General features: G+C 28.7%; 2 protein-coding genes across 2 annotated transcripts; one reads left to right on the top strand and one right to left on the bottom strand.

Moving 5' to 3' along the window:
* Window positions 1–1,105: 1,105 nt before the first annotated feature.
* LOC117173415 (uncharacterized protein C1orf43 homolog) lies at window positions 1,106–7,542 on the top strand. Its single transcript, XM_033361971.1, has 5 exons — window positions 1,106–1,218; window positions 1,340–1,670; window positions 1,928–2,084; window positions 5,128–5,347; window positions 5,477–7,542. Exons 2-5 carry the CDS (start codon window positions 1,512–1,514, stop codon window positions 5,667–5,669), a joined length of 729 nt encoding a protein of 242 aa, XP_033217862.1. The 5' UTR covers window positions 1,106–1,218; window positions 1,340–1,511; the 3' UTR covers window positions 5,670–7,542.
* A 1,365-nt stretch (window positions 7,543–8,907) lies between these two features.
* Window positions 8,908–24,017, bottom strand: LOC117173201 (focadhesin). Its single transcript, XM_033361628.1, has 9 exons — window positions 23,857–24,017; window positions 23,697–23,771; window positions 18,092–18,246; window positions 17,749–17,949; window positions 14,340–14,779; window positions 13,372–14,247; window positions 9,627–10,887; window positions 9,238–9,559; window positions 8,908–9,167 (listed from the first exon to the last, which is right to left on the bottom strand). Exons 1-9 carry the CDS (start codon window positions 23,908–23,910, stop codon window positions 9,006–9,008), a joined length of 3,546 nt encoding a protein of 1,181 aa, XP_033217519.1. The 5' UTR covers window positions 23,911–24,017; the 3' UTR covers window positions 8,908–9,005.
* Window positions 24,018–25,970: the final 1,953 nt, after the last annotated feature.

Raw genomic sequence — 25,970 nt, 5'->3', positions numbered from 1 at the left:
TAGACGTTTTATAACATTATAAATTATATTTATTCCTCTGAAAAATAGTTTTTTTTCAACAATTTGAATGATAGAATATACTATTTTTAATGTTCTTCACATATTTTTATGTTATATGTTCATGAATAAAAATTTAATTCAATTTCAATTACATTTTTCTCATTATATTCCATAGCGTAACTACTTGCTAAACCCTCAAATACTAAGTTTAAACTTGTATACTATTACAACTTTTTCACAAAAATATTTACATATCTTGTTGATATTAATATTATTTACTGCGTTTTTAGATATAAAAAGGATTATATATAACTTTTTATTCAAATTCAAATCTAATATTCCGCTGTACCATGTTTATTGGGTGACGATTTAACCCATGTTTTCCGTTAGCATTTATATACATCGTTTTTAAAATTGTCTTGAAATATGAAACGAGTAACATTGTTTTAATTTCAAAATTTTTTTTGTAGGGAAATAACATTTTGTTTACTAAAAAATTTCAAAAGTGATTTAGTCCCATTGCTTTCTATGTAAAAGCAGGGAGTGATGGGACAACTAGCGCCGCGCTGAAGATATTAGGAACTAACCAACTTAGGACACCAAGGGATCGCCATTTTCTTTTCAGATGTACAGGGCTGAAAATACCTAGTTATTTACCGTAAAAGACGACGTAAATCACCTAGGGTATTTTACTAACCCATCCCTGGTTAGGGTTCGGTGTAGACAAAGGAAATGTTCCTATAAAAATAATATAGGATTAAAATAGACTGAATTCGGAAATTACTCTTTTATTTAACGAGAAAATTGGTGTATTCGTTTATTGTCTTCCATAACCTCAGGCGTCTTTTATTGTTAGTACTTTAATAAAAAAATTAAATAAACGGTTTTTTTGCAAACAATAGTATTGAATTTTTATTTATATTTTATACCTACTCAGAATGTTTTCCTGAAACCCCCCTCTTATCTTACCCTTATCTATTATCACAGAAAATTACGTATTTGCCAATATCTTTCCAAAATATTTGAAAACATATAATGTTTCACTTCTTATTCTTCATGATGGTGTGAAACTGGAAAATGCCTACAACGTTTCAGTAGATTAGGTTAGACACGCTTCGAAACATTATGTTCAAGAAATGTTTTTCATAGACTTTTTTATGTAACAAATACATACGTAATTGCTGTCTACTTAATCTGCAAAGTGTGAACAATTAAAAGGTACAATATTTTTGCAAAAAATAATGTGTGCATACATTTTTAAGCAAAACCAAATCCCACCGTAGAGGTTAAGGAACACTTTTAAACGTGAAAGTTTTGCCACAAGTTATTTCAATTTCAGGTAACGACCCAACACTAGTTTGGTGGGAGAAATCCAAGATGTCTGCAAGCTGAGGGCAAAACAAAAATCGAATGTTGTCAAGTGCTGACAATGTTCATTATATATGTTTTATACACTCGTATTTTACCTGATTGTTCGTAGTTTTTAATACAATTATAAAAAAACTAAAACTATGTCGGAGCAACTATCCGGAGTCACTATTGTCATATTTATCGCGGCGGGCGTGCAGACTATTATATTATTGTTTATTTTTGCTAAAAGACAAATAATGCGTTTTGCGCTTCGTTCTCGACGAGGTCCTCACGTTCCAATCGGCCACGATGCCAAAAAGGTAAGTGAATGAATGTTTAAAAAATAAAAATCTCACGTTAAATACAATTTGAATCAAAAACCTACGAGTAGGAGTTTATCAGATCAGTAGAAACTTGACAATTTTCAGGTTAGACTTTTGACATTCGTATATTAGATTGTATAGATGATGTGTTTATAAATTGTGATATAAACAAACAAAAAATGGATTTAATTTCTCACATAGTGAAAAATGATAGCTTGCAATTTATGATGACTAATTAGCAAAACGTGTTGTAGTCCCTGAAAAAGGAAATTGAGAGGCGTATTGAAGTGATTCCTAAAATTCAGCATGAGCCGCAATTAATTAGTGATCCGAGATATATAATGGCTCCTGGGAGTCAAGTTCCTCCCCATTATTACAGATTGAAAGCAGTCGACGAGATTAAAACATTAGGTAATCAAATTTATGCGTTTTTTTCCACGTTGAGAGTTTTATAATAAGTTTTAGCAATTGTTTCTGTTTTTTAAATTCAGAATATTTTTTTTCTTTGCTCTTAAATTTTACGTATATTTGCAATCAATTTGAATTACAGCCTCAACATTCAAGGCAAACAAATAATTTGTTTATTGTACAATTTTGGCAACCTATTTTAGGAACAAACTATTTTCATACTTTTTTCATCAAAGAAAATCTTTTTCTAAGATTCTTGAGAAAATTCAAAAAGATTTTTAAAGATTTCAATATCAAATCTTCGACTAGAAAATTAAATTTTCAACCAAAAAGATTTTAATTATTATTTAAAAATAGTTGAACTTATCCAAGAAAAGACGAATTTTTTCGGATTAAATTTCAACAAAGAATATTAATTTTCAATTATAGTTAAATTTTCGCTGAAATAAAAACGAATTTTCATCTTAAAACGTTAAGTTTGAACCAAAGAGATGAATTTTCAAAAAAATTCATGAATTTTCACATTAAAAAAAGTTGATTTTGAACCGTAAAAGGTAGATTTTTAAACAAAAATAAAATGATTAAATTTTTAGTAAAAAAAATTAATTTTAAAGAAACAATTTTCAAAAAATTAATTAAATTTTCAAGCAGAGAATTTAATTTCGAACTAAAATTATGATACTTTAACTGGAATAGTCCGATTTTAAGTTTGAAAAATTAATTTTCGTATGAAAAAGATAAATTGTCAACCGAAAAATATTTTTATTAAAAATAAACAGTTTAACTCGTCCAAAAAGATAAATTTTTCACGAAATAGATGAATCTTCAACCAAAACGGAATAATTTTCAACCAAGAATATTAATTTTCTACCAAAAAAAGTAGAATTTTAAACAAAATACATGAATAAATAAAATGCATTTTTAACTGAAATAACGGATTTCTGACTATATTAGTTAGAATTTCTTTAAAGAAAACAGCGAATTTTTTTCAATTTAGTTGATTTTTCAGCCAAGTAGTTGAATTTTCCACTAAAAAGAATATTTTTTGACCAAAGAGATGAATTTTCAACAAAGTACATAAATTGTCACCCAAAAAATGTACATTTTTACCCCAAAAAATTTCTATTTAAATTAAAAAATAATGTAACTAGTCCAAAAAGACAAATTTTTTATGAAATAGTTGAATTCTCAACCAAAGCAGAATAATTTTCAACAAGAATATTCATTTTCTACAAAAAAAAAAGAATTTTCAACAAATCACATAAATTTTCGCTTGATATAGATCATTTTTCACCCAAAATTGAAATAAAAGGAATCTTCAACTGAAATGATTAATTTTCAATTATAATGGTTAAGTTTTCGCTAAAAAAAAATAATTTTCTTCAAAGTAGTTGATTTTTTAGCCAAGTAGTTCAATTTTCAACGAAATACATGAATTTTGTCCTAAAAAGGGTGAATTTTCAACCAAAGAAGATTTTAGTTTTAAACAAAAAACAGTGGAACTTACCTACAAAAAAATAATTTTTCACGAAATAGTTGAATCCGCAACCAAAACAGAATAATATTAACCAAGAATATAAATTTCGTATAAAAAGACGATATTTTAACATAATAGTTAAATTTTTGACCAGATGAAATGAATTTGTATACCAGAAAGACAGAAAAAATGTTTCATCCAAAGTATAAAATTTTCAAAGCAAAAAGGCGAATTTTCTACAAAACAGTTGAATTTCTAGCCCGGAATATACATTTTCAATAATAAAGTAAATTTTCAATAAAATCTTTTCAATTAAAAATCTTTTCTACCAAAAGATGAATTTTTGATCAAAGAGGACGAATTTTCTGGCAAAAAACAACGAATATACGACCAAAACTGATGAATTTTTAATAGTTAATATTTAAACAAAAAATATATTACATTTTTATCGAAAGAGATGAATTTTCTACAAAATAGTTTTTATCGAGAAGATTAATTTTCTAAAGAAAAATACGAATTTTCAAAGAAATAGTTACATTTACAACCGAAGGGATGAATTTTTAATTAAAATGTTGAATTTCCAACTAACTAAAATACAATTTTTACATTTTAACATTTATTTTCTGCCAAAAAAATACGAATTTTCAAGAAAATAGTTACATTTTCAACCAAGAAAAATTAATTCTAAACAAAAAATGTCTTTCTTGCTATTTCAGCTAAAAAATATTGTATTTTAAATTTTCTCTTAAAATTTAAGTTTAAAATCAGTTCAAGTTTTCCAAAAAATCATAGGATTTTTTTTCAATTCTCTAGAGATCTTTCAAAATTTCCTAAAGTTGTTTTCGAGATTTTCAAAAATCTGAATTTTTTGTTGAATTATTTTCCTGATGTATTTTAAACTAATTTTAGTTTCTTAAAGCTTTTTAAAGTCGTGCGAAATTAAAAAAACAATGTTAACCTTCCAGGTTTTTTTCGAGATGTTTTGAAATCTTCAGAATTTAAAATTAATCTTTTAAAATAAAACATCAATCACAAAAATAATACATTTCGTAAGTTAAAAATTCTAAGTTTTGATCCATAAATTCATTTTTCTCATATCTTTAAAAGCATGAAAAATTTGACAGATTATAGAGCTGTAGCAAAATTCTAAGTGTAGAATTATTTTCCAATACTAAAAAATCATTTACAATTAAAATTTCCTCTTTTATGTATAATGTATGTAAAAAATTTGAAAGTAAATTTTATCATTGAGTAAAATTACTTATTTGGAAACTTTAATTTACAAAATTATTTTTAATAATAAATGAACAAACTGAAAACAGCCACTAAAAGTCATGTTCACGCATTGCCGCAATTAGACTGTTGGCAACAATTTATGCGAGATATAATTACAGCACATTGTTGAAATAGGACTTTTCGCTTTTTTATAAATAATTTGTGTTACAAAATAAAACATTTTTATTCTTCTGAACTCCAGAGCATTGCTAAGACTTAACGCTTCAATTTTTTATCAATCATTTATTTCAACTCGTCAACAATGGATTCCACATTATTCAATGTTGTCCATAGAAGCAGAGATTACTCGATATGACAACGGTCTGAAAAGACATCCGACGGAAAACTTGAGAGCATATTTACTCTCAACATTGGCTGCTCCTTTAAACGGAACTGGTCAGAGATTGGTTCATCAATTCTGTGATCTTTACGAACAAGCTCGCCACGATCCGACAGAATTTGGAGACGAGGAGTATCAAGTCTACACGCGTTTGCTGATGAAACTCACTGATGCGTACGTTTCTCTATTTTTACCAATTTTGAGCCTCCAGATTATGAAATTTCTTTAGCTGCACTACCTTAAAAATTCTGAATCTGTTGGATTCACAATCATTTAATCCGGATCTCCATTGCAATTTTTCAGAGCAAGGCTTCTAAAATCTTACCCAAGCAGCAGAAAATCAAGTCCAAGTCGAACCCCGATAAAGAAGAACACAGACGTCAAAAGAAGCGCCCTCGAGCCACGATTGCGACCCCCTGAGGAACAGATTTTGAGTGGATCAAGGCCCAATACCTTAACAGTCTTGACCTTAGAAAATAATGAAACATCCGTCTAGCATTGTGATTCGCGTCACATTTCGTGTGTGAGGAACGAAAACTATTTCTCTAAACTGTGACTATAAGTAACAATTGACAATGAGTACTCATTGAAGTTACATTTGTGTATGAAACACAAAAGACCAACGTAAGAAGCTTGTACATTGGAAGAAAATACAAGAAGCTAATTTGAAAAGAATGTTTCATGAAGCAAGAAATAATATATTGTGCTAAAGGTGCGGAAAGAAGGCAGTTCCATATGAGATTGAAGTTTTCTGTAAGAGCCAGAGGCGAATCGAACTGGAGTTGTAGGCAAGTCGGAAGCGAGTTGGAGACGAGCCGAAGATAAGCCAAAAATGACCCGAAGATGAGTCGATGTTATGATACAAAATAGAATATTGTGCTACAAGTGCCGAAAGTAGGCATTTCGAGACGAGCGTAAAGTTTCTTTACAAAAGTTGGAATTACCTACTTTATCATCTGTTGTACACAATATTTTTTGTAACAAATGCATGGAATTTTTGACAGTATTATGTGACGAGGGAGGTAAGTTATCTTTACTTATGAGTGTGAAGTTTGCTGTACGTGGTGCAGGCACACCTGCACCGCGCAGCGAACTTCCACGAGTGGGTGAAGACCAATTCCTCCCGGGTAGCGCACGATACTTTATTTACCATAGATATGAAAATATCTATGGAGTGAGACTAAATTTGTTTGCGACCCGCGAATGTCAAAACAATTTTTACGCATGCGCGTCAATCCGTATTACTGATAGTACATCACTAGTTACCCATTTAGTCCTTCGGATGGCGCTGATTCTTTTGGAACCGCATGTCTCCTTAGCGGAACGAAAGTTTTTGATCGTGCATATATTAATATTGTATTAATGTTCCACAATTTTCCGGGTATAAAAGAGTTGATTGGTGTGCATAGACTGATGTTAAAAGAAAAAGAAAGGACAATTTAATACCTTTCATTGCAATTGCATTTTCGTCCGAAAAATAATTAAATCGCATTGACTGGCATTGATCCTATTCAATGTTTTGTCATCAGCATTAACCCCTTTACTGTATAGACCGAAAATCACAAAGTGCCCAGGCGAAAGTATCGGATAGGAATTTTTTCCGAATCATTCCGGAATCTATATCTGAACCTATCCGAAAAAGTCCTACATTTCGGTAAAAATCAATGTGGTTCAATCTGAACTTCCAATCCGAACTCGCATTGACATCTACTGATGTCAATTTAGATTGAAAATTTAAATCGGATTCATTTTTGGCTGATTTGGATGGAACGAAATGTAGAAATGTTTTCGAATTGGCTCGTAAGGAATTCCCATCCGATACTTTTGTCAGGATTGGTATTAAGGGGTTATTTAGGTCGTTGAATCGAATTCGAGGTCCAATTTCAAAAGGGCTGATCCAATATGGCGATCAAAATTTTGGAAAACTCCAATGAGTTGACGGATTTGAATCAAAATTTGTATTAGGGGCATATTTGGCTCGCTATATATATATGAATTCATGGTAAAAATTCGAAATTGCTGGTCCAATATTTCGATCCACGATATTGGTTGCGCGGTTTTCAATTTTAGAATTCTGATGCCAGATTCGGATTCAGAGACACCAAAAAATTGTAATACGCCAAGTTTCATGAAAATCCTCCGATTTCGCGTAATATCGATTAGCCATATTGAATCTGTCATTTCTAATGATTCAAAGGCACAAAAAACCGTTTTCTACCAACTTTTATGATAATTGAAACATTATAAATCTATCTATTTTGCATGAGGCATATTATATTTAATTTCCGTTTTTTAAACTTTTAGTCTACATCGAGAAACAACATCCCACTCTTTATTGATTACGAATAAACTAGAACCAGAAATGCGAACGCAGTTTGCCAACTAATTATTTTCCTTGATTCCCTGTGAAATTAATCTTTTTTACGAATTCATTTTTTATGGTCCAAACTTCAACTTTTTTGCTGTGAAATCATGAAATTTCATTTAAAATTCTTCTTTTTTTGGTGGTAAATTAATATTTTTATTTAAAAAATCGTTTTTTTTCTAGTTAAACATTTAACTTTTTCGTTCATAATTCTTGGTTAAGAATTCTTGAATTTGGTTAAAAATTTGTCTTTTTGGTAGTAGATTAAAGTTTTTATTTAAAAACTCATCTTCTGTAGTAAAAAATGCAACTTTTTGGTGGAGAATTCTTGAATTTTATTGAAAATTCGTCTCTTTTTGTAGTAAAATCATTTTGTTTAAAAATTCATCTTTCTTAGTAGAAAATTCAACTTTTTACTTGAGAATTGTTGAATTTTGTTTAAAATAATTTTTTTTAACAGAAAATCAATCTTTTTGCTTAAAAATTAATCTTTTTGGTTAATTATTTAACAATGAGGCTTTAAAATTGAGATAATTTCTTAAAAATGCATTTTTTTTGGTTAACGGTTAAAAATTTTAGTTAAAATGCCATCTCTTTGGTTGGAAATTGAACTGTTTTATTGAAAATTTCTATTCCATTTTTTTCGTCCAAAAAGGTTCTTTTTAAAGTAAAAATCTAAATATTTGTTAAAATTGCACTATTTTGTTTAAAATTCGTTGTTTTTTTGAAAATTAATCTATTTTAGTTTAAAATTCAACTTTTGGGTTGTGAGCGGTTTGTATTTTGTTTGAAATTTGTCTTTTTTTGGGGTATAAAATGAACTTTTTTTTATTAAAATTGCATATTTTTGATTTGATAATTCAACCGCTTTGCATAGACAATTTGTAATTTTGTCTGGAAAGTTTAATAATTTAGTAAACAAAAATCAACTGTTTGGTAGAAAATTTCGTTTTTTTTGTGATATAAATTTATTTTTTAAATTAAAAGTTTAACTATACCATTTTTTGTAAAAAATGTACATTTCTGAGTTTAAAAATTCGATAATGCCCGGATTAACTGCCACATAAAATTCAATTAGGCACATTTCAACACTTACTCTGAAAATCACGGTTTTATTTTAATTATTGTTTTATTACCAAAGTTTATGATTCACCAATCGGTCACGTAGACAATATAGGCATATTGGCAACTTCACTTGCTAAAACACACATCAACATCAGTATGAACGTAAAATCGGGTTTTACTTAAAGGGTATCAAATAAACGGTTGTAAACTTGGAGGGGGGGGGGGGGGGGAGGTGAAAATTAGCAACGTAGTTTATGGATGATGCCCTAGGTGATCTCTAAATGAGGTTATGACTCCGGCAGAATTTGAAAAGTATACATTTTTATTCGTTGTATGTATGTACAAAAAATTCGTTCAAATACTGTACAAGTCATGAATATAACAATCCGAACAAAAATTCCTTCAGTATGTAGATTCAAAATTTGGGTTCGTGTCAACAAAAGTCATCCAGGCACTTTCGAAGTGTGTTTCGTTCCTTAGGGAAATCAAGGCATTGTGAAATGCCCTTCTGTAGGAAAGAGAAACGGCGTCGTTTGTTCTCAGACAATGCAACCACATCATAATCTGGAAAATAAAATAAATTATAGACAAAATATTATGAAATGTATTTTTTAAATATCTTTTGAACTATTACCTTAGGAACAGTTTCCCTAGAATCTGAATTCTTAATTAAATTCAGAAGCCCCAGCGGGAATAATCGAATTCTGACATGCTTTAATTTGATCACGGATTCCTTATTTTTTTCAAGGGAATCCATTCCGGATAGAAAATAAATTGAGGTCAGCAGCAGGTCACAGAGAAAATCGACTTCTGATTCACTATTTCTCCCAGACTTAGAACATGATACAATTGACTGAATTTGATCCATCGTTGATAAAATTCCATCAAAGTTCAATTTCGTGAGTCGCTTTTCAATCTGAATTCTCTGTATCGTCTTCAAAACACACTCGTAAGTCCTAGAAATTATTATTCAGAAATATTTAAATCTGCCAAGGTTTACGAATCATAAAAATAAATTCTTACTCTGATCTAGAAATGCATTCCTGAACAATGTCCTCGATTAGATCCCAACATTTTTCTTGATTTTGTTTAAGCGCCCATTCAGTTCTAATAAGCAACGCTTTTTTCAATCTCGAATCATCGATTTTCTCCCAGTCCCCAGAAGTTATTCTCAATAAATCATCGCTGGGAATTTCTAAAATCGCCAGCAAATAACTTGAAAAAATTGAATCCTCATTCACCGTTCCAAATAAATTTTCTAAAACAGAAACAATAACTCCTCTTGAAATTTCTGGCAAGGTTTCGTTTTTCAAAGTACTCTGGACAAAACCCATCGCTTCTTGAAATCCCCTTGAGTAATTCTTATTTCCCAAAATCGACTTTTGTACCATGAGATCCAGAGAAACTTGCAAAAAGTGCTGTAAAATGTAGGGAGACGTTCCCCTGCAAATACTTTCAAGATTCTTATAGAAATGAAGTAATTCTAATAGATCGATTTCTTCATTCCCAGCATTTGTCAGGTGTTTCTCGAGCAGTTTTCTCGCCGAAGGTGCAACCTCCGCTTGATTACAAATGATGCTAAAACAATGGTTCTTCGCCTCTTTTGAGAATGTGCACTTTTCTAAGAATCCATATTTAACCGGTGGTAGAGGTTTCGAATATTTATTTCCAAATATCCGCAAAAGTTCGGTGATTATCAGCCGTTGATGATTATTATAAAAAGGCTGAAACTCCATCAAAGCTTGTCCAATCGCCTTTATGATGCTTTTAGTCGATAGCTTTTTATAATTCGCTGCCTCTCCTCGAATTTGTGGTAGAAATTTAGTTTCCTCTTCAACATAGGTAATTAATAAATCTCCGGCTATGGAAAGCAACTTGGGATTTAAATTCTCCAGCATGTGGATCCAATAAATGCCGGGTATTTCGTCTTGATTTATATTCGTTTCCAAGTCCTGGATTAGATTGAGGTCAATTGATCCGAAATTGAGAGGCAGCACTTTTTTCGACAGGAACTCGAATTTGTAAGTTTTTAAAGCATTCAAGGCCGATTTTGGGACTCGAATGTCTTCAGAATGAAGAACAAGGTTCCATAATTTTAACAGGAGTTTTTCCCGTAAATCGATAACATGATCTTCTTCAAGTGAAATGAACGACGGAATTTCTGAGAGGAATTCACAGAGGGCTTTTAAAACAACTGGGTGTGTTTCTCTCTCGAATCTGGGGGCAAGTGCTTTCCATGTCGAGGATACGTCGATTATTCCGGATTTGCAGAGGGCCGATATTCCTAAAATATTAAATAAATAAAAAGTTACATTGCCTAAATGAAGAAAATGCTATATTTTTTGTATTGTTTTCAATTGGGATTTGAAATCGTGACGTTACATGGACAAGATGGCTGCCATAAGTGGGTCGTTTGTGATTGTCTTACAGGTTGTGAATTTTAAAGGAAAAATGAAAGGAAGTGTTGCTGAAATTCGTTGCTTCACAGTATCTACACCCTCCTGCACAGATTTTGTTGAAGGAGGTAGAGTCTTGTATGCTGGAGATGTTATATTTGCTAGTAAAGAAGCCAACGAAGAAACTTTTATTAAAATAATTGCATTTTGTATGTAAACTTAAAGTTGGAGGGTTAAACCTCAGGAAATAAAAGGATAATTCATGTCCTTCCAAGGTGTCCTAAAAGATGTAGTGTGCAGTTAAGCTGGATTGGGGGAAAAGTGCAAAAACGTTGAACATTGTTGCAATCTTGTTTCGATTTTGCATGTAATTTGATAAAATGTCAACTACGAGGGTCGTTCAAATATGATCGGGAGCGCATGTTTCACGCGCGTGCTGCGACCATGAGTGAACGTCAAGTGCCGACCGCCGTTGCGCAACGTATTGTCATTCGTTTTTTAGTACGGGAAGGCGTTAAAAACACGGAAATTTTTCTGCGTTTACGAAATCAGTTCGGTTGTGAGTGTCTGAGTAGGGCTGCCGTGTTTAAATGGTCCAAAGTATTCAAGGATCACCGCGAAACCGTCGAGAATGAGCCGCATGATCGTCGACCGCGAACCAGCATGACATCAGACAATATTCGCCGTGTAGAACAACTGATTTTGGAGAACCGTAGGATCATCCAACGTACCATCAATGCTGCATACTACTCTAACCTGAAAATACACGTGAAACCCGTTTATCGCTTGAAACGGAGGAGCATTCCAGCACGAAGTGCGATTCTTCTCCAGGATAACGCGCGTCTCACGCTCGATACAATATCGGAATTGGGGTGGGAGGTACTGGAACACCCTCCCTGCAGTCAGATTTATCATCCTGCGACTACCACATGTTTGGACCACTGAAAAAAGCCTTCGGAGGTCAAAGATTCAACACCGACGACGAGGTAGAGGAGTTCGTGCGCACATGGCTGTCCCAGTTACCCAAGGAATTCTTCGATACCGACATCAAAAAACTTCCTGAATGGTGGGCAAAATGCGTAACTTGTGAGGGGAAATACCTAGAAAAACTGTAAATTTTTTCGATCGTAAATAAACGTGTTAGAGTATTTGTCTCGATCATATTTGAACCACCCTCGTATAAGTATGATAGCGTGAAATATCGTCATTTTAAAAATGTAAGACAAGCCGTAAAGTATTACCACGTGATCTCCTTGTGGAAAATATTTTTTTTAACAAGAAAATAACGTAACTACTTTTTTTACGTTTTTCTTTGCAATTTTCGCTGGTTTTTTGGATTCTTTGAGAGATTTTTTTTATTCTCCCTGAGAAGAATGAACTTGCTTACCATCTTTGTCTTCCGTTTTTTGTTTTGTTTCTTGTAGAAGAGAATGTTCTTAAGTGATCAAAACAAAAATTAAACAATTGAGAAATGTCGTCAAAACAACAGAGCTCTGAATATATTCAAGGGAACTAAGGGATCGTCCACAAATTACGTAAGACGTTTTTCTTTTGTTTATATCGTTGTGTCCTTCTCAACTTCACAGCAATTTTATGCTTGTCTTTATTCAAACAAAAGAAAAACGTCTTGCGTAATTTGTGGATGATCCCTAAACTCAAATTACTTATTTGTATATAATTCCATTCTTTAATCCAACAGTTAATTTACTATTAATTTACGTTTACTTTATTTGTATCAAAAATGTTGAAGTTAAACTCCAGACAAATTAAAATAAGAATCAAAGAACGATAATAAATGAAGAAAAAACAGAGAAAACAAATAATTCGTCAAAGAATCTTCGTACTGTGAGCAACTGTAGCAGAGATCGCGACAGGTGTACTCGAAAAAATTTATTTCATGGTCTAGTCTACAATTTCTCTGCTGGAAGTTTTTTGAAACTTAAATTTTGAAAAACTTCTTCGCATTGGAAAAATTGAAGTCACAGATTCGACACAGCACTAATAATGATTAATTTTAATTTAACAAAACAACCATTTGAACGTTTTTATTTACTCTATTCGCCTCGCTTGTCTAGAGCAGGCATGTATCAATTTTTAAATCATTTTCTTTTCTTGTTTCGGAAATATTTCGAGTTAAGTTTATTATCGTACGGATTTCCTGAGACTTAGCAAAAGCTGTAAATAATTTTGGTCTCCAAAACAATACTTGATTTTGGACAATAGGTTCTAATTCAATAGAACTGGCTTTTTTAATTATTCTGTTTCACTACTTTCAATACAATTAGCACGTGGTAATTGAAGCCGATCCACTTTGACTAGTTACATGTTTTGACACCAGATGGCATATTGCAGTTTCCAATATTATACGTTACCTTTTAAAGCCAAAGCATTTGCCGGTGTGCATTGCTTATTGGTCTTCCGATTCAAAATTTCCGACAAAAGTGGCACTAATTCTGCAGCATTTTCAGGTCGAGTCTCGCACATTTCCTTCATGATTTTCGCTTGAATAATGACAGAATTAAACTCTTCGCAATGTTCCGCTGCATCAGAATTCTTTTTCCTAGCGTTTATTAGAACCTTCATCAAACAACTGTGAAGTCTCGCCTCTTTTTTCCAAGCTCTATAATAAAGATCGATCGCAAGGTGCTTCAAGGGTGGCTTGCCAGAATTCAAAAATGTCTCGAACGTGTTGATGATAATCGGCAGATTTTCCTTCGTAGTAGCCAACTGAGGCACGGTGAAAAGTAATTTGGTAGCTTGCTCAAAACTGCGACTAGTCGTTAGTTTGTACAAAATTAACGTCAACATCTGCGAGGCGACAAGATTCGAATCCGACAATTCTAGAAGGATATTGCAAAGAGTGGTTGTAATTTTAGAATCTTGAGTCTCAAGAAACAGACTGTAGAGGAAATGTTTCAAGTCTAGTTTTAAATTCTTAGGCGATTGGGATATAGTTTCGAGCCAAGAGATAATTTCCTCCTGAGAGAGGAAATCGAGATTGCAGAGTTGGATGTAAAATTGAACATCAGGAAAGGAATTGATTATTGTTACAAAAATTTCGTTGTTCAGTAAAATTCTAGTGTCGAAATTCCACTGTTTTTTAGAGAGGATTTTATCGATCAGAGTTTTCGCGATTCTCAGAGCTTCTGATGACAGGAAAGCTGGGTATGCCTGCCATTGGAGGAGAGATGATAGCAATCCGTTGGCTATCAATGAACTACAAGATCCTTTTTCCAAGAGATATTTGCCTGAAAGAAACATGAAAATATAATGATCGCGAAAAAAGGAATAGAACCGCGAGTAATATTGATAATCTTTTTTAATGTCGCTACCTACTCACAAGTTTCAACTAAATTAAGAAGATAAATTACAGGACATTCAGCAATGCCAGAACTTAGAATGGCAATTGTTAAACAGCATCCAGAATTACTCTTCTTTCCAATTTCACGTATGATATCCAAATTCGGTCTTGGATCGCAACCTTGTTTCAAAACTTGGATTCCATAGGAGGCGATAATTGGCATCAGTGCTGAAGAAAAGATTTCGTCCTTCGAAAGCATCACTTCAGCTAATTCTAAGAGTCTATGATTCGTATCAATTAAGGAAGAAAAATCTCGGTTGCTCAACCATTGCAGCACTTCTAGCTTTAGACTTTTCAATTCGCTTTTAATTAAGAGGTTCCAAGTTTCTTGTCGACACATCTCGGGAAGACTTGAATTCGGATTAAGGAGAATGTGAAGAAAGACAGGACGTAAGAGCTGTTCGCTGTGCGAAGAAATTCTGAGAAGAGAATATTTTAAATGATGAAGAGATAATAAAAAATTTTTTTTAAATCTCTAAATTTGGTTGTAGCGAAACGGCTTGAACACAATCCTTCTCCACAAAATAGGGGTGTCATGGAAATTTCTAAAGCATTGTTATCGCTTTTCTTTAGGGCCGATTGGGTAATGTTAAAAACATAAGTTCAAGATTTATTAATGTAAAATTTGATTATTTAACTAAAATCACACATATTCTATAGAAGTAAAATTTAGGGGAAAAAGGGGAATTTTTGACCCAAAAAAATCGACTTTATAACCTAAAAGTATGCATTTTCTACTCAAAGAATTGAATTTTAAATAATAATTTAATTGAAATAATTGAGATTAATTTTCAACGAAATGGTTAAATTTTGAAACAAACAGCTGAATTTTCAATTGAAGAAGATACATTTCAAGGTAAACATGGAATACTTAAATTTTTCTGAATAAATTCATTTTTAAACAAAATAAACGATTAAAAAATTTTTTCAAAAAATTAGATAAATTTTCAAGCAAAGAATTAAACTTTAAAAAAATATGTGAATTTTTTAAAAAAGATTAATTGTCTACCAAGCTAATTGAATGCCTAACAAAATATATACATTTTTGACTAAAAATAAAATAATCAAATTTCCAGTGAAAATTATTCATTTTCAATTTTTTTTAAATATATATAATTTTCAACCAATGAAATGCATTTTCAGTTTAAATATTTTATTTTGAACGAAGAAACAGAATTTTCAACAAAATAGTTGAATTTTTAAGCAAAGAAACGAATTTTTACCTAAAATATTTAATCTTAAAAAAAAAATATTATTTCATCTAATAGTTGAAATTTTTACGAAAAAAGACAAATTTTAATCAAAATAAAAAGAAAAAACCCAAAAAAATAGTTAAATTCTTGACTAAAAAACATACATTTTCAACAAAATATTTCAATTTTTAGGCTACAAATTAGATTTTGATTAAAATAATGAATTATCAACACAAGAAATGAATTTTCAGTTTAATGAATTCATTTTCAACAACAAAAAATTAAATTTTGAAGGAAAGAAATTCATTTTTATCTTCAACCAAAAAAATTCATGTTCAACTCAATAGTTGAATTTTTTTACCAAAACTCAAACAGTTAAATTTTCAACTAACATTATAAATATTTCACTGAAATAGTTTTTTCAGTTTAAGAAAACAAATGTCAAAGAAAAAAATAGCATTTTCTACCATAAAAAGTGAATTTTCTAATAAAAATGTGGCTTTTTTAAAAATAAAATTCGTAAATTTTAAACGAAGTAAATGAACTTTCAATTTCAGACGACAAATCTACATCCAAATTATTCAATTTTGAACTAGAAAAATTCAATTTTCAAATCAAAATGAAACAGTTAAATTTTCAGTTGAAAAAAATTAACTTTCAACGAATAAGATTAATTTTTTCTGAACATCTAACTCTTAACCAAAAAAAAAAATCGGATTTTCTGAAAAATAGTTAAATTTTTTACTGATAGAGTTGAATTTTTAGTTCAAAAATTGATTTCCAATAAATTAGTTACTTTAAAAAAAAAAGATTAATTTTCCATTAAAATGACCATTTCTCCAACAACAAAATTAATTTTCAACTAAAAAGTTTTGCTTTTAAACTCAAGTAGTTGAATTTTCAAAAAAAAAGAGGTAAATTTCTAAATACTCTAAAAACTACTTGAAGTACTTTTTTTCTAAAATTTTAAGGAAGGAATTTTTTAATTTTGACGAATTAAAATTTTTTGTTTATTTTTTTTTTAAACTGAACTATCTTGTTGAAAATTCTTTGTTTGCTGATTGAAAATAATTTCTATCACTAAATATGTTGTCAAAAGTTAATTTTGTATGGAAAATTAATGTTCTTTTTTTGAAAATTTATCTTTTCAGATAAAAATTAGCCTTTTTTTGGTAGAAAATTAATCTTTTTGGTTAAAAATTCAGAATTTTAACTGAAAATTTATTATGTTTGATAAAAGATAAATCATTTTTGTAAAAAATTTATTTATTTTGCAGAAAGTGTGTTTATTGGTAGAAAGTTTATCATTCTGATTGAAAATTCATTCATTTTGATAAAGATTTGTCTTTTTTGTTAAAAAGTTTATCTATTTGATTAAAATTTTAACCTATATGTTAAATTTTTTTTTGTATAGAAAATTCTTAATTTTTGTTCAAATTCATCTTTTGATCGAAAATTCATCTTTTAAGTTAATAAATCATCTATTGGGTTAAAAATTAATCTTTTTTTTAAGATTTTAGATTTTATTAATTTATATTTTTTAGCTTAAAATTTAACTATTTCGTTGAAGATTTATCGTAACAGGTATAAAATAAATTTTCAGTTGAAAATTCGACTTTTTAGTAGAAAATTATTTTTTTTAATTGAAAATTAATTTTCTTAACTAAAAAAATAACTATTCCATTTTTGGTTGAAAATTTATTATTTTTATTCAAAAATTCTTGTATTTTGTTAAAAAGTAGTCTTTTTTGGTAAAAACATATTGTTCTTGGTTTGTTTACCTAAAAATTTAACTTCCATTTTTTGTTATTAAGCTACTTTTTTCACTAGAAAATTCAGGTATTTTTTTTCAATTAATATTTTTTGGTCAAATAACTTAACTTTTCTCTCCACTCTATAGCCCGCGAATATTTGAAATTCTATTTAAATTAGTACTTATTTTTAATTAAAATATGAAATTAATTTGCACTTAAATTAATAATTAATCAATTAATGCAAATATCATTTAAAATTAATATTTTCCCAAATTAATTCTTAATATCGAGAGTCGATTTTGATGTCGATTCCGATAGGTGGAGTCGACTTAAGAAAAATCGATTCTCGAACGCAAGGAATCGAATCCTCCGAAGACTTGGGCTCGACTCCGACATCCCTAATTGATATAATTAATTTAATAAAACTCTGATCAGACTTACTCCGGTTGATGATGATTAATGTCAAACCTCATTTGACACAAAACTTCCCTCCAAACTTCTTTTTCTTGACTTAGAATGGTGATAAATGGATGCTGGGGAGAGTTTATTTTGAAGGGACAAACATAAGAACCTTGAGTAACTCTTATTTTCAAATCAAAAATTAATAAAGAGTTAATCGCAGTGATGAAGGCTCTGTGGTTTCTAGAAAAAAATTGTATTTCTTGTCTTTAATGCAAAAATATTTTCGGTTTCAAGCATATTTATTTTGATTATTTGTAATTTTTCGCGAAACATGTATATTTTCAATAAATAAAGTTTTTTTTAAACAACAAAAAAAACGCACTTTGTAACTACAAGACTGGAAATTAAACTTGACAAGGCACTGGAAACGCTCAAAACACCAGATTCGACTAAAGTTACGAAGCCTGAACAAGCTGTGGTGCTCACCAAAGTATCTCCACTTTGGCATTTCGATAAAAGCAATTTCACATCTGTGGTCTAGAATAATAGACAGTACTTGAATTATCATTAAAAAGATTTAAGTTACATTTTTCGGTCATTACCAGCAAATTGTGGAAGGACAATACATTTTTTTTTTAAATAGAACTTTAAAAAACAAATGGAAGTATTGCGCCCCCTAGTGCCCTGGCCGCACTTGGCGAGCAATTCAACATTACTTTTTAAAGAAATTCTTGTAATTTAAATAAATAAGTATTAAAAATGCACAAGAATGTATGCAAATTGCGTAACTTTTGATTTCAGGCAAAAAAAATTATAACACATATATTCTATAAATAATCCTTTATTTTCATTGAATTCTAAAGACCAACTTATATTTTATAAACCATTTAATTGAAAAAGAAATTTCTTAGAAAATGATTTAAGTTATATAATTTTTATACACTTTTTGTGCATATTTTAATCATTACTTATTTAAACTACAAGAATTGTTTTTAGAGTAATTTTGAATCGCGCGCCAAGTGCGGCTAACCAGCGTGCAGCCCTAACGCAAGCGCAGTAACAGGGTGAATCACTCCTGGTGCCGAAAACTGGAACTAAAAAAAGTAGGTACAGTTTTAAAAATGTATTTTAATTTTTTCATAAAAGTGTTTTTACAATTGTTTTGTCAAGTTTAAAACAATGCCTGAAAACTAAAAACAAATCTTCAGCAAAAACAGATAGTTTTAGATAGAATTTTCATATTTTACATTAAAAAAACACATTTTTTGTCAAAAAGGTTTTTAAACACAAAAAAAAAAACAATTATTTCACTATTTCATGTCAGTTTCAATGTATTGTAAGCTTAAGTAAACTTTATATTAATTCATGTAGCGACAAATTGTATCCATATTATGCCAAGAATACGAATAATAGACGACTGGGATTTCAATACGAATTCTAATCTAACTTTTAGATCAGATTTTTTAATAGTAAATATATCATGTATAAATTAATAAAAAATTACCGTGAGTTCATTTCTGCTTCGAAATAAGTCCACTTAACTTTATAATTTCTTGAAAATCAAAATAATTAGCATAATAATGTTTTTTTTTTTTTGTAGAAAAATATTTCTGTCAACAAATGTGTTTTTTCACTTTATAAGATGTTAATTCCATCTAAAGCGCTTTGTTTCCGATTAAGAATTATTTTTAGTGTATGACAAAAATTTTTTATTTCACAAAAAAATCGTTAAAACATTCTTATGCACAAATTAAAATGCATGTTAAAAATCGTACCTGTTTCTTCTAGTTCGGACTTTTGCCACCAGGTGGCGGATCACAGCTTAACCATTCCCAATACGTAAAAAAATCTGGATATGGCAGATAATTTTTTTCAAGTCAGGGAATATTTTTGAGAGCGCGCTTAATTAAAAAAAATGCAATATTAAATTGAATAACAATGATTCTTTATTTGTAAAAGTAACTTTAAAATGCTGTATTTAAAAATTAAGCTTCTTGGTTGCAACATTTCATTTTTAGTTGAAAATTTAAATTCTTTAGTTAAAAATTCAATTTTTGTTGAAATTTGATCTTTTTTTAGTTCAAAATTACACTATTTGATTGAAAATTTTACTTTTTTTGGGTTATTAAAAATTCATGTATTTTCTTGAAAATTTGTCTTTTTGGTAGAAAAAATAATCTTCTTGGTAGAAAATTCATCTTTTTGGTATAAAATAGATATTTTTAGTTTAAAATTCAACTATTTGGTTAATTCTTTTTTTTTTTTTGTTCAAAATTCATCACTAATTAAAAATGTAACCATTTTTTAAATAATTCATTTTTTTAATTCAAAATATTTCACTTTTTGTTGAAAAGTTATTTTTATTGAGTTGTAAAAATAACCTTTTTTAGTTAAAAGTTCATGTATTTTGTTGGAAATTCGTCCTTTTTTGATAAAAATTCATCTTTGTGGCAAATTAATTTTTTTAACTAAAAATGTAACTATTTCACTTTTTGTTGAAAATTGATAATTTTTTTAGTTTAAATTACAATTATTTCGTTGAAAATTGATCTTTTTGGTTGAAAATAGTCTTGTTGATTGCAAATTAAACTTCCTGGTTAAAAGTTTTTTGAACTTAAAATTTAACTATTCAATTTTTTGTTAAAAATCATCTTTTTTTAATGAAAAAATCAAATATTTGGTTGAAAATTTTCATTTTTTATTTAAAAAATTCAAGTGTTTTGCTTGAAAATTCATCTTGTTGATTTAAAATTAAACTACTTGCTGGAAATTTATTTCTTTGGTTATTTTTTGGTTGAAAATTTAACTACTCCAGTTAAAGATTTATAATTTTATTTGAAAGTTTATCAGTTAGGTTGAAAATAAAGTTCGTCTTTTTTCGGTGAAATATTTATATTTCGTTGAAAAATCGTAATTTTTGGTAGAAAATTCATATTTTTGGTTTAAAATTCCACTATTCCAGTAAAAGATTCATAATTGTAGTCGAAAATTGATCGACTTGGTTGAAAATTAATTTTGTTTAACTAAAAATTTAACTATTCCATTTTTTGTTAAAAATGATATTTTTTAAATTAAAAAATCAAATATTTGGTTGAAAATTTGCCTTTTTTATTTTAAAAATTCAAGTATTTTGCTGAAAATTGGTCTTTTTTGGTAGAAATTAATCTTCTTGGTTCAAAATTTACTTTTTTGGTTTTTGATAAAAAAAATTAAAATGTTTTTTGGCTGAAATCTCGATTATTACACATTTTTCGTTCAGAAATTACTTTTTTTGGAATAAAAATTTAATAACATAATTAAAAGTTAAACCCTTTTCTCAAAAAGTAATTTTTTAGTCGACAATTAATTTTGTTACTGAAAATTTAACTATTTCAGTTGAAAAATCAACTATTTTGTTGAAAATTATATTTTTCATTTGAAAATTTCACCATTTTATTTAAAATATCATCTCTTTGGTTGAACATTAATTTCTTCAAAAAAAAAATGTAACTATTCAATTTATGGTTGAAAATTTATATATTTTAGACCATCAGTTTCAATTCATTTGTTAAAAATTTATTTTTGTCTTGAATGTTTATCATTTTAGATAAACATTGATCACTAATTAAAAACTCAACAATTGTATTCAAAAATCGCTTTTTTTTGTTGTTGTTCGAAATTAATTTTTTTAACTGGATATTTCATTTTCTGTTAAAAATTTATCTTTTTTTGAATCAAAATTCAGCTGTTTGGTTAAAAATGGGTATTTTTGAGTCAAAAATTCATGTATTTTGCTAAAAATTTGGTCTCTTTCGGAATTATTCTTCTTGGTTGAAAATTCATAGTTTTGGTTGAAAATTGATTTAAAGATTTATCATTTTAGTTAGAAATTCATCAATAATTAAATATTTAACCATTTTGTTAAAAATCCGTTTTTTTCTGTTGTTGGAAATAATTATTTTTTCATTTTTTGTTAAAAAATTACCTATTTTAGTTGAAAATGTATCTTTTTAAATTGAAAATTCATGTTTTTTTTTTATTAAAAATTTGTCCTTTTTAATCGAAAAATTATATTTTTGGTAAAAAATTCAACTATTTCAGTTTTTTGTTGTTGGAAATAATTTTTTTAACTGCAAATTTTAATATTTCATTTTTTGTTAAAAAATCACCAATTTTAGTAGAAAATGTATCTTTTTTAATTTAAAAATCATGTGTTTTGTTGAAAATTTGGCTTTTTTTGTCAAAAACAAATCTTTTTGGTTTAAAATTCAACTATTTCGTAAATTTTTTTTTAGTTGAAAATTCATATATTTTTCTGAAAATTCATCCTTTAAAAAAAATTGTTTCAAAATCCATTTTTTTAAAAAGATTTCTCATTTTATTAAAAAATTCCTCACTAATTAAATATTTAACCATTTAGTTGAAAATCAGTTTTTTGTTGTTGGAAATAATTTTTTTAACTGCAAATTTAAATATTTCATTTTTTGTTGAAAAATTACCTATTTTGTTGAAAATTTGTCTTTTTTTGTCAAAAATTAATATTTTTGGTTTAAAAATCAACTATTCCAGTTGAAGATTCATAATTTTAGTCAAAAACTCATTAGCTTTGTTGCAACTTATTTTTATTGAAATAAAAATTAAATTACTACATTTTTTATTAAAAATGTATCTTTTTTTAAATTCAAAATTCAGCTATTTGGTTAAAAATTGGGCTTTTTAAGTCAAAACCTTACGTATTTTGCTGAGAAATTGTGTGTTTTTTTTTAGAAATTAATCTTCTTGGTTGAAAATTAAAGTATTCCAGTTGAAGATTCATAATTTTAGCCAAAAATTCATCAGCTTGGTTGCAAATAATAATTTTTTTTTTCAATTAAAAATTTAACTTTTCAATTTTTCGCTGAAAATGGATATTTTTTGAGATCAAAATTCAAGTATTTGGTTGAAAATTTGTCTTTTTTAGTTTAAAAATCATGTGTTTTGCTGAAAAATTTTCGTTTTTGCTAGAAATTAAGATTCTTGGTTGAAAACTCAACTTTTTCAGTCGAAGATTTATTATTTTATTTGAAATTCAAGAATTCTAGTTAAATTTGCACTATTTTTACTAAAAATTCATCTTGTTGGTTTAAAATAAAACTACTTGTTTGAAATTTTATTTTTTGTCTGGAAAGGTGATTTTTTAACTTCAAGTTTAACTATTTCATTTTTTGTTAAAAACTGATCCTTTTTAGTTCAAAATTCAACTATTCGGCTGACAATTGATTATTTTTAATTGAAAATAAAAATAAAAATTTCCATCAAATATTATTAAAATTCATAGCCTCATCAAAACAAATTAAAAAATTAATTATTATAGTTTGAGTATTATTTAATTAATTGATCGTTCTAATATATTTAAGAATATCTTGTAATTTTATTTTCCAAAGATTTCTAAATTAAACATATTAATAGAATTCCTAGAAATTTAAAAAAACCATTTATAATTACTTCGTGAAACTGTTAATGTAACGAGAAATTTCAAAATTATTTTCAAAATATTAGGAATTGGCAAATAAAAATCGGCAAAATGCAGAAACTTTTTTTTCGCTGTCAATTTGGCATTGTACTCTCCTTTTTTTATTATTTTATTTTTGAAAGTATCATCGAATTCGGTAAAATGAAAATCATATATGTAGATTTTGCAAAGTTTTGCTAACTTACGAGAAATTAAAATTCATGGGCACTTGAATCCGGGAACAGAATTTTTAACCAAATTAAACACATTTAAAACTAAAATTTTGATCTTTATTGATAATTTTTAGATTCCTAAACTTAATATCAATAATTTGCATAAGTCTAAATAATGAAAAAAGTTCTTTTCTCAGTAATTTCTCAATTTATTTAAAAAAAAAAAATTAAATCATGGAAATGGGTAAAACGGGAGGGACTTAAATTCCACAACTTTTTGGTAATGGACGTTATATCAAATTTACATTAATTGTAACAGCGGTGTTATTATTAATTTATTTTACCTTGAGTAAATCTCGCTGACTGACAGAAGAATCTTGGGTCTTATTTGCAATAGAGTCCAAGAGTTTTGAAATCGCCTGAAAAATTTGTTTTCATTCTTTTTTCTAAGAAAAAAACCCGTCTACTATTATTGTTTCTCGATTTTATTTAAAAATTACTCACGTGAGATATCAATATTGGATTTCGTGAATCCAATTTGTATTCGATTTCCTCCATGATCTCAACAATGTCAAGATTAATTTTAAGTGATAAACTTCCTTGTAGATACTTATTTGAAATACATTTTTAGTTTTGGAGGTTTAGGACGAAATGTAAACAAAAAAAGTAGAGGTTAAGTTCAGCCCCCTGGCTCTTCCTATCTAGGGTTGTAAAATTTCATGAAACTTTGGTTCAATGAAAAGTTTCATGAAACTTTCAAGGTCTCGTGAAATATTTCAATGTTTCGAAGCCAGTGGCGGGAAAATTCAAACCGTATATATTAAGAAGTGAAAATCAATTCACATTTTCTCAAGTAATCGTTGATTAAATAATTAATTAACTAATGCAATACGTTTTGATAATTTCCCCTTAAATTAAATACTAAAAATGCATGAACAAAATTGAGTTTTATAGCAAATAAAGCTACATGATTAAGACTTTTAAAAATCCCATTTTTCCCATATTAAGTTTATATATATATATATCACAATTTTACTGCGGAAACACTGAGAAACGCTGAATAAAATTTTTAAAAAGTTTAAACTTGCGGCGAAGTGGCATACGATACGAGTAACAAATACCTAACCTGATCTGATTTCCGCGCGTGCGCATATGGAAGTTCTCTCCTTTCCCCCGCAATGTTTCATGAAACGATGAAACTTTGACTGTGAAACATTTGAAAGTTTCAATGTTACAATGAAACGTTTCATTGCTCACAACCCTATTCCTATCCAGCCTATGCTTTAGAAGTGACGTGGAGTTGATCGCGGCCACGGTGGCGCTGATTGTTCATTGGGCCGAGATTCATTCAAATGCATGGGAAAAAACGTAAAAATTAATTTTTTATATAATAAAAAAGATTTTATCAAATTTTCTTCTGCAGTACGCTAATCAAGAAAGCTTCTTATATTTTTCAAAGCAAAATTTATTATGAAAAAATGTAAGTTGCTCGAGTTTTATACGAAAATTCGGTTTACTTTTTGGCCGGCAATTCAAATAGAAGTTCTGTCATCTCTATTTAAATGTTGATATTATTATTTATTGTCTTGATTAAAGTGAATAATTATATTGATATTACATGATATGATTATTTGTTAATAATAATTAAATATTAAAAATACTTTTTAAAAGATTCTTTTGAGTTACAAACGCAAAAAAGATGAAATTATATATAGCCTGAGAACGAACTAGTATACAAATTCATTTTTCCTTGCAGTTTAATCATTGATTTGTTAATACTGCACTGCAATTTAAATATTATGATTATTATATCACTTGAATAAGATAATTTTACTAAAAAGTAAGGCTTTTCACGGTCCATGGAATTGAAAACCTTAAATGGAAAATAAAGTACTTGAAAATGGTTGCCATTTTTATCATCCTTTTTTTAATTTTGGAGTGAAGTTGAATTTATTGTTTTAGTCATGGAGTTTTTATTTTTTAGTTAAGACTTTTTGTTTCTGTAAAAAATGGCATAAGAAAGCGACATTTAAGAAAGTATAACAGTGGTGAAACATTGATGAAATTGCTTTATAAATCGCTAAATATATAAAAAAACAGTTTATAATATGATGTGTTGAATAGTTTTAAATAATTGTTTATTATCGTTTTTAATTTCATGACAAACATTAAAAAAAGTACAAATTTCATAATTCGTCTATAATTATAAGTAAATTGCCTGACTGCTCGTAACTGTATCCACATTTGCACTCGACAATCACACATTTCACCATTTTTTAAAACAAATTTTTGTTCATTGGATGTCAAACTCTTATACTTTCCCGTTATTACAAGTAAAATTACTAAAAAGCGTCTTTTTTTAAACTAAAAGTGTAAATATTTACATTATCACATGTATTTGTGCAGCTAGTCGGGCCAATGCACAGCCAGCGCCACCGTGGCCGCGGTCAACATTTCCGTCATTTTCAACTCACAGTGCCAGGGGGCTGGTTAAGATGACGGCAGGGATAGGAACGTTAGTTTAAAATTATTTAAAATTATGACGTCAAACCAATATGGCGCCCGATGGCCAAAGGCAGTGATGGGAAAGTAAAATATATGATATTTACGTAGTCTTT

Source organism: Belonocnema kinseyi, chromosome 5 (genome assembly GCF_010883055.1).
Source record: "Belonocnema kinseyi isolate 2016_QV_RU_SX_M_011 chromosome 5, B_treatae_v1, whole genome shotgun sequence".
NCBI classification, from domain to species: Eukaryota; Metazoa; Arthropoda; class Insecta; order Hymenoptera; family Cynipidae; genus Belonocnema; species Belonocnema kinseyi.
Note: the sequence above shows the minus strand (reverse complement) of the source record. Positions and strands in the feature narration are given on the sequence as shown.

Excerpts from the sequence above, each read along its gene's own strand:
- LOC117173201 (XM_033361628.1), bottom strand. The coding sequence starts at position 23,910 with ATGGAGGAAATCGAATACAAATTGGATTCACGAAATCCAATATTGATA. Across the intron at positions 23,772-23,856 it reads ATCCAATATTGATATCTCAC|GCGATTTCAAAACTCTTGGA; the intron begins GTGAGTAATTTT and ends CAAATTTTTCAG. Across the intron at positions 14,248-14,339 it reads TCTTAATTTAGTTGAAACTT|GCAAATATCTCTTGGAAAAA; the intron begins GTGAGTAGGTAG and ends TGTTTCTTTCAG.
- LOC117173415 (XM_033361971.1), top strand. The coding sequence starts at position 1,512 with ATGTCGGAGCAACTATCCGGAGTCACTATTGTCATATTTATCGCGGCG. Across the intron at positions 1,671-1,927 it reads TCGGCCACGATGCCAAAAAG|TCCCTGAAAAAGGAAATTGA; the intron begins GTAAGTGAATGA and ends AACGTGTTGTAG. Across the intron at positions 2,085-5,127 it reads CGACGAGATTAAAACATTAG|AAGCAGAGATTACTCGATAT; the intron begins GTAATCAAATTT and ends TGTTGTCCATAG.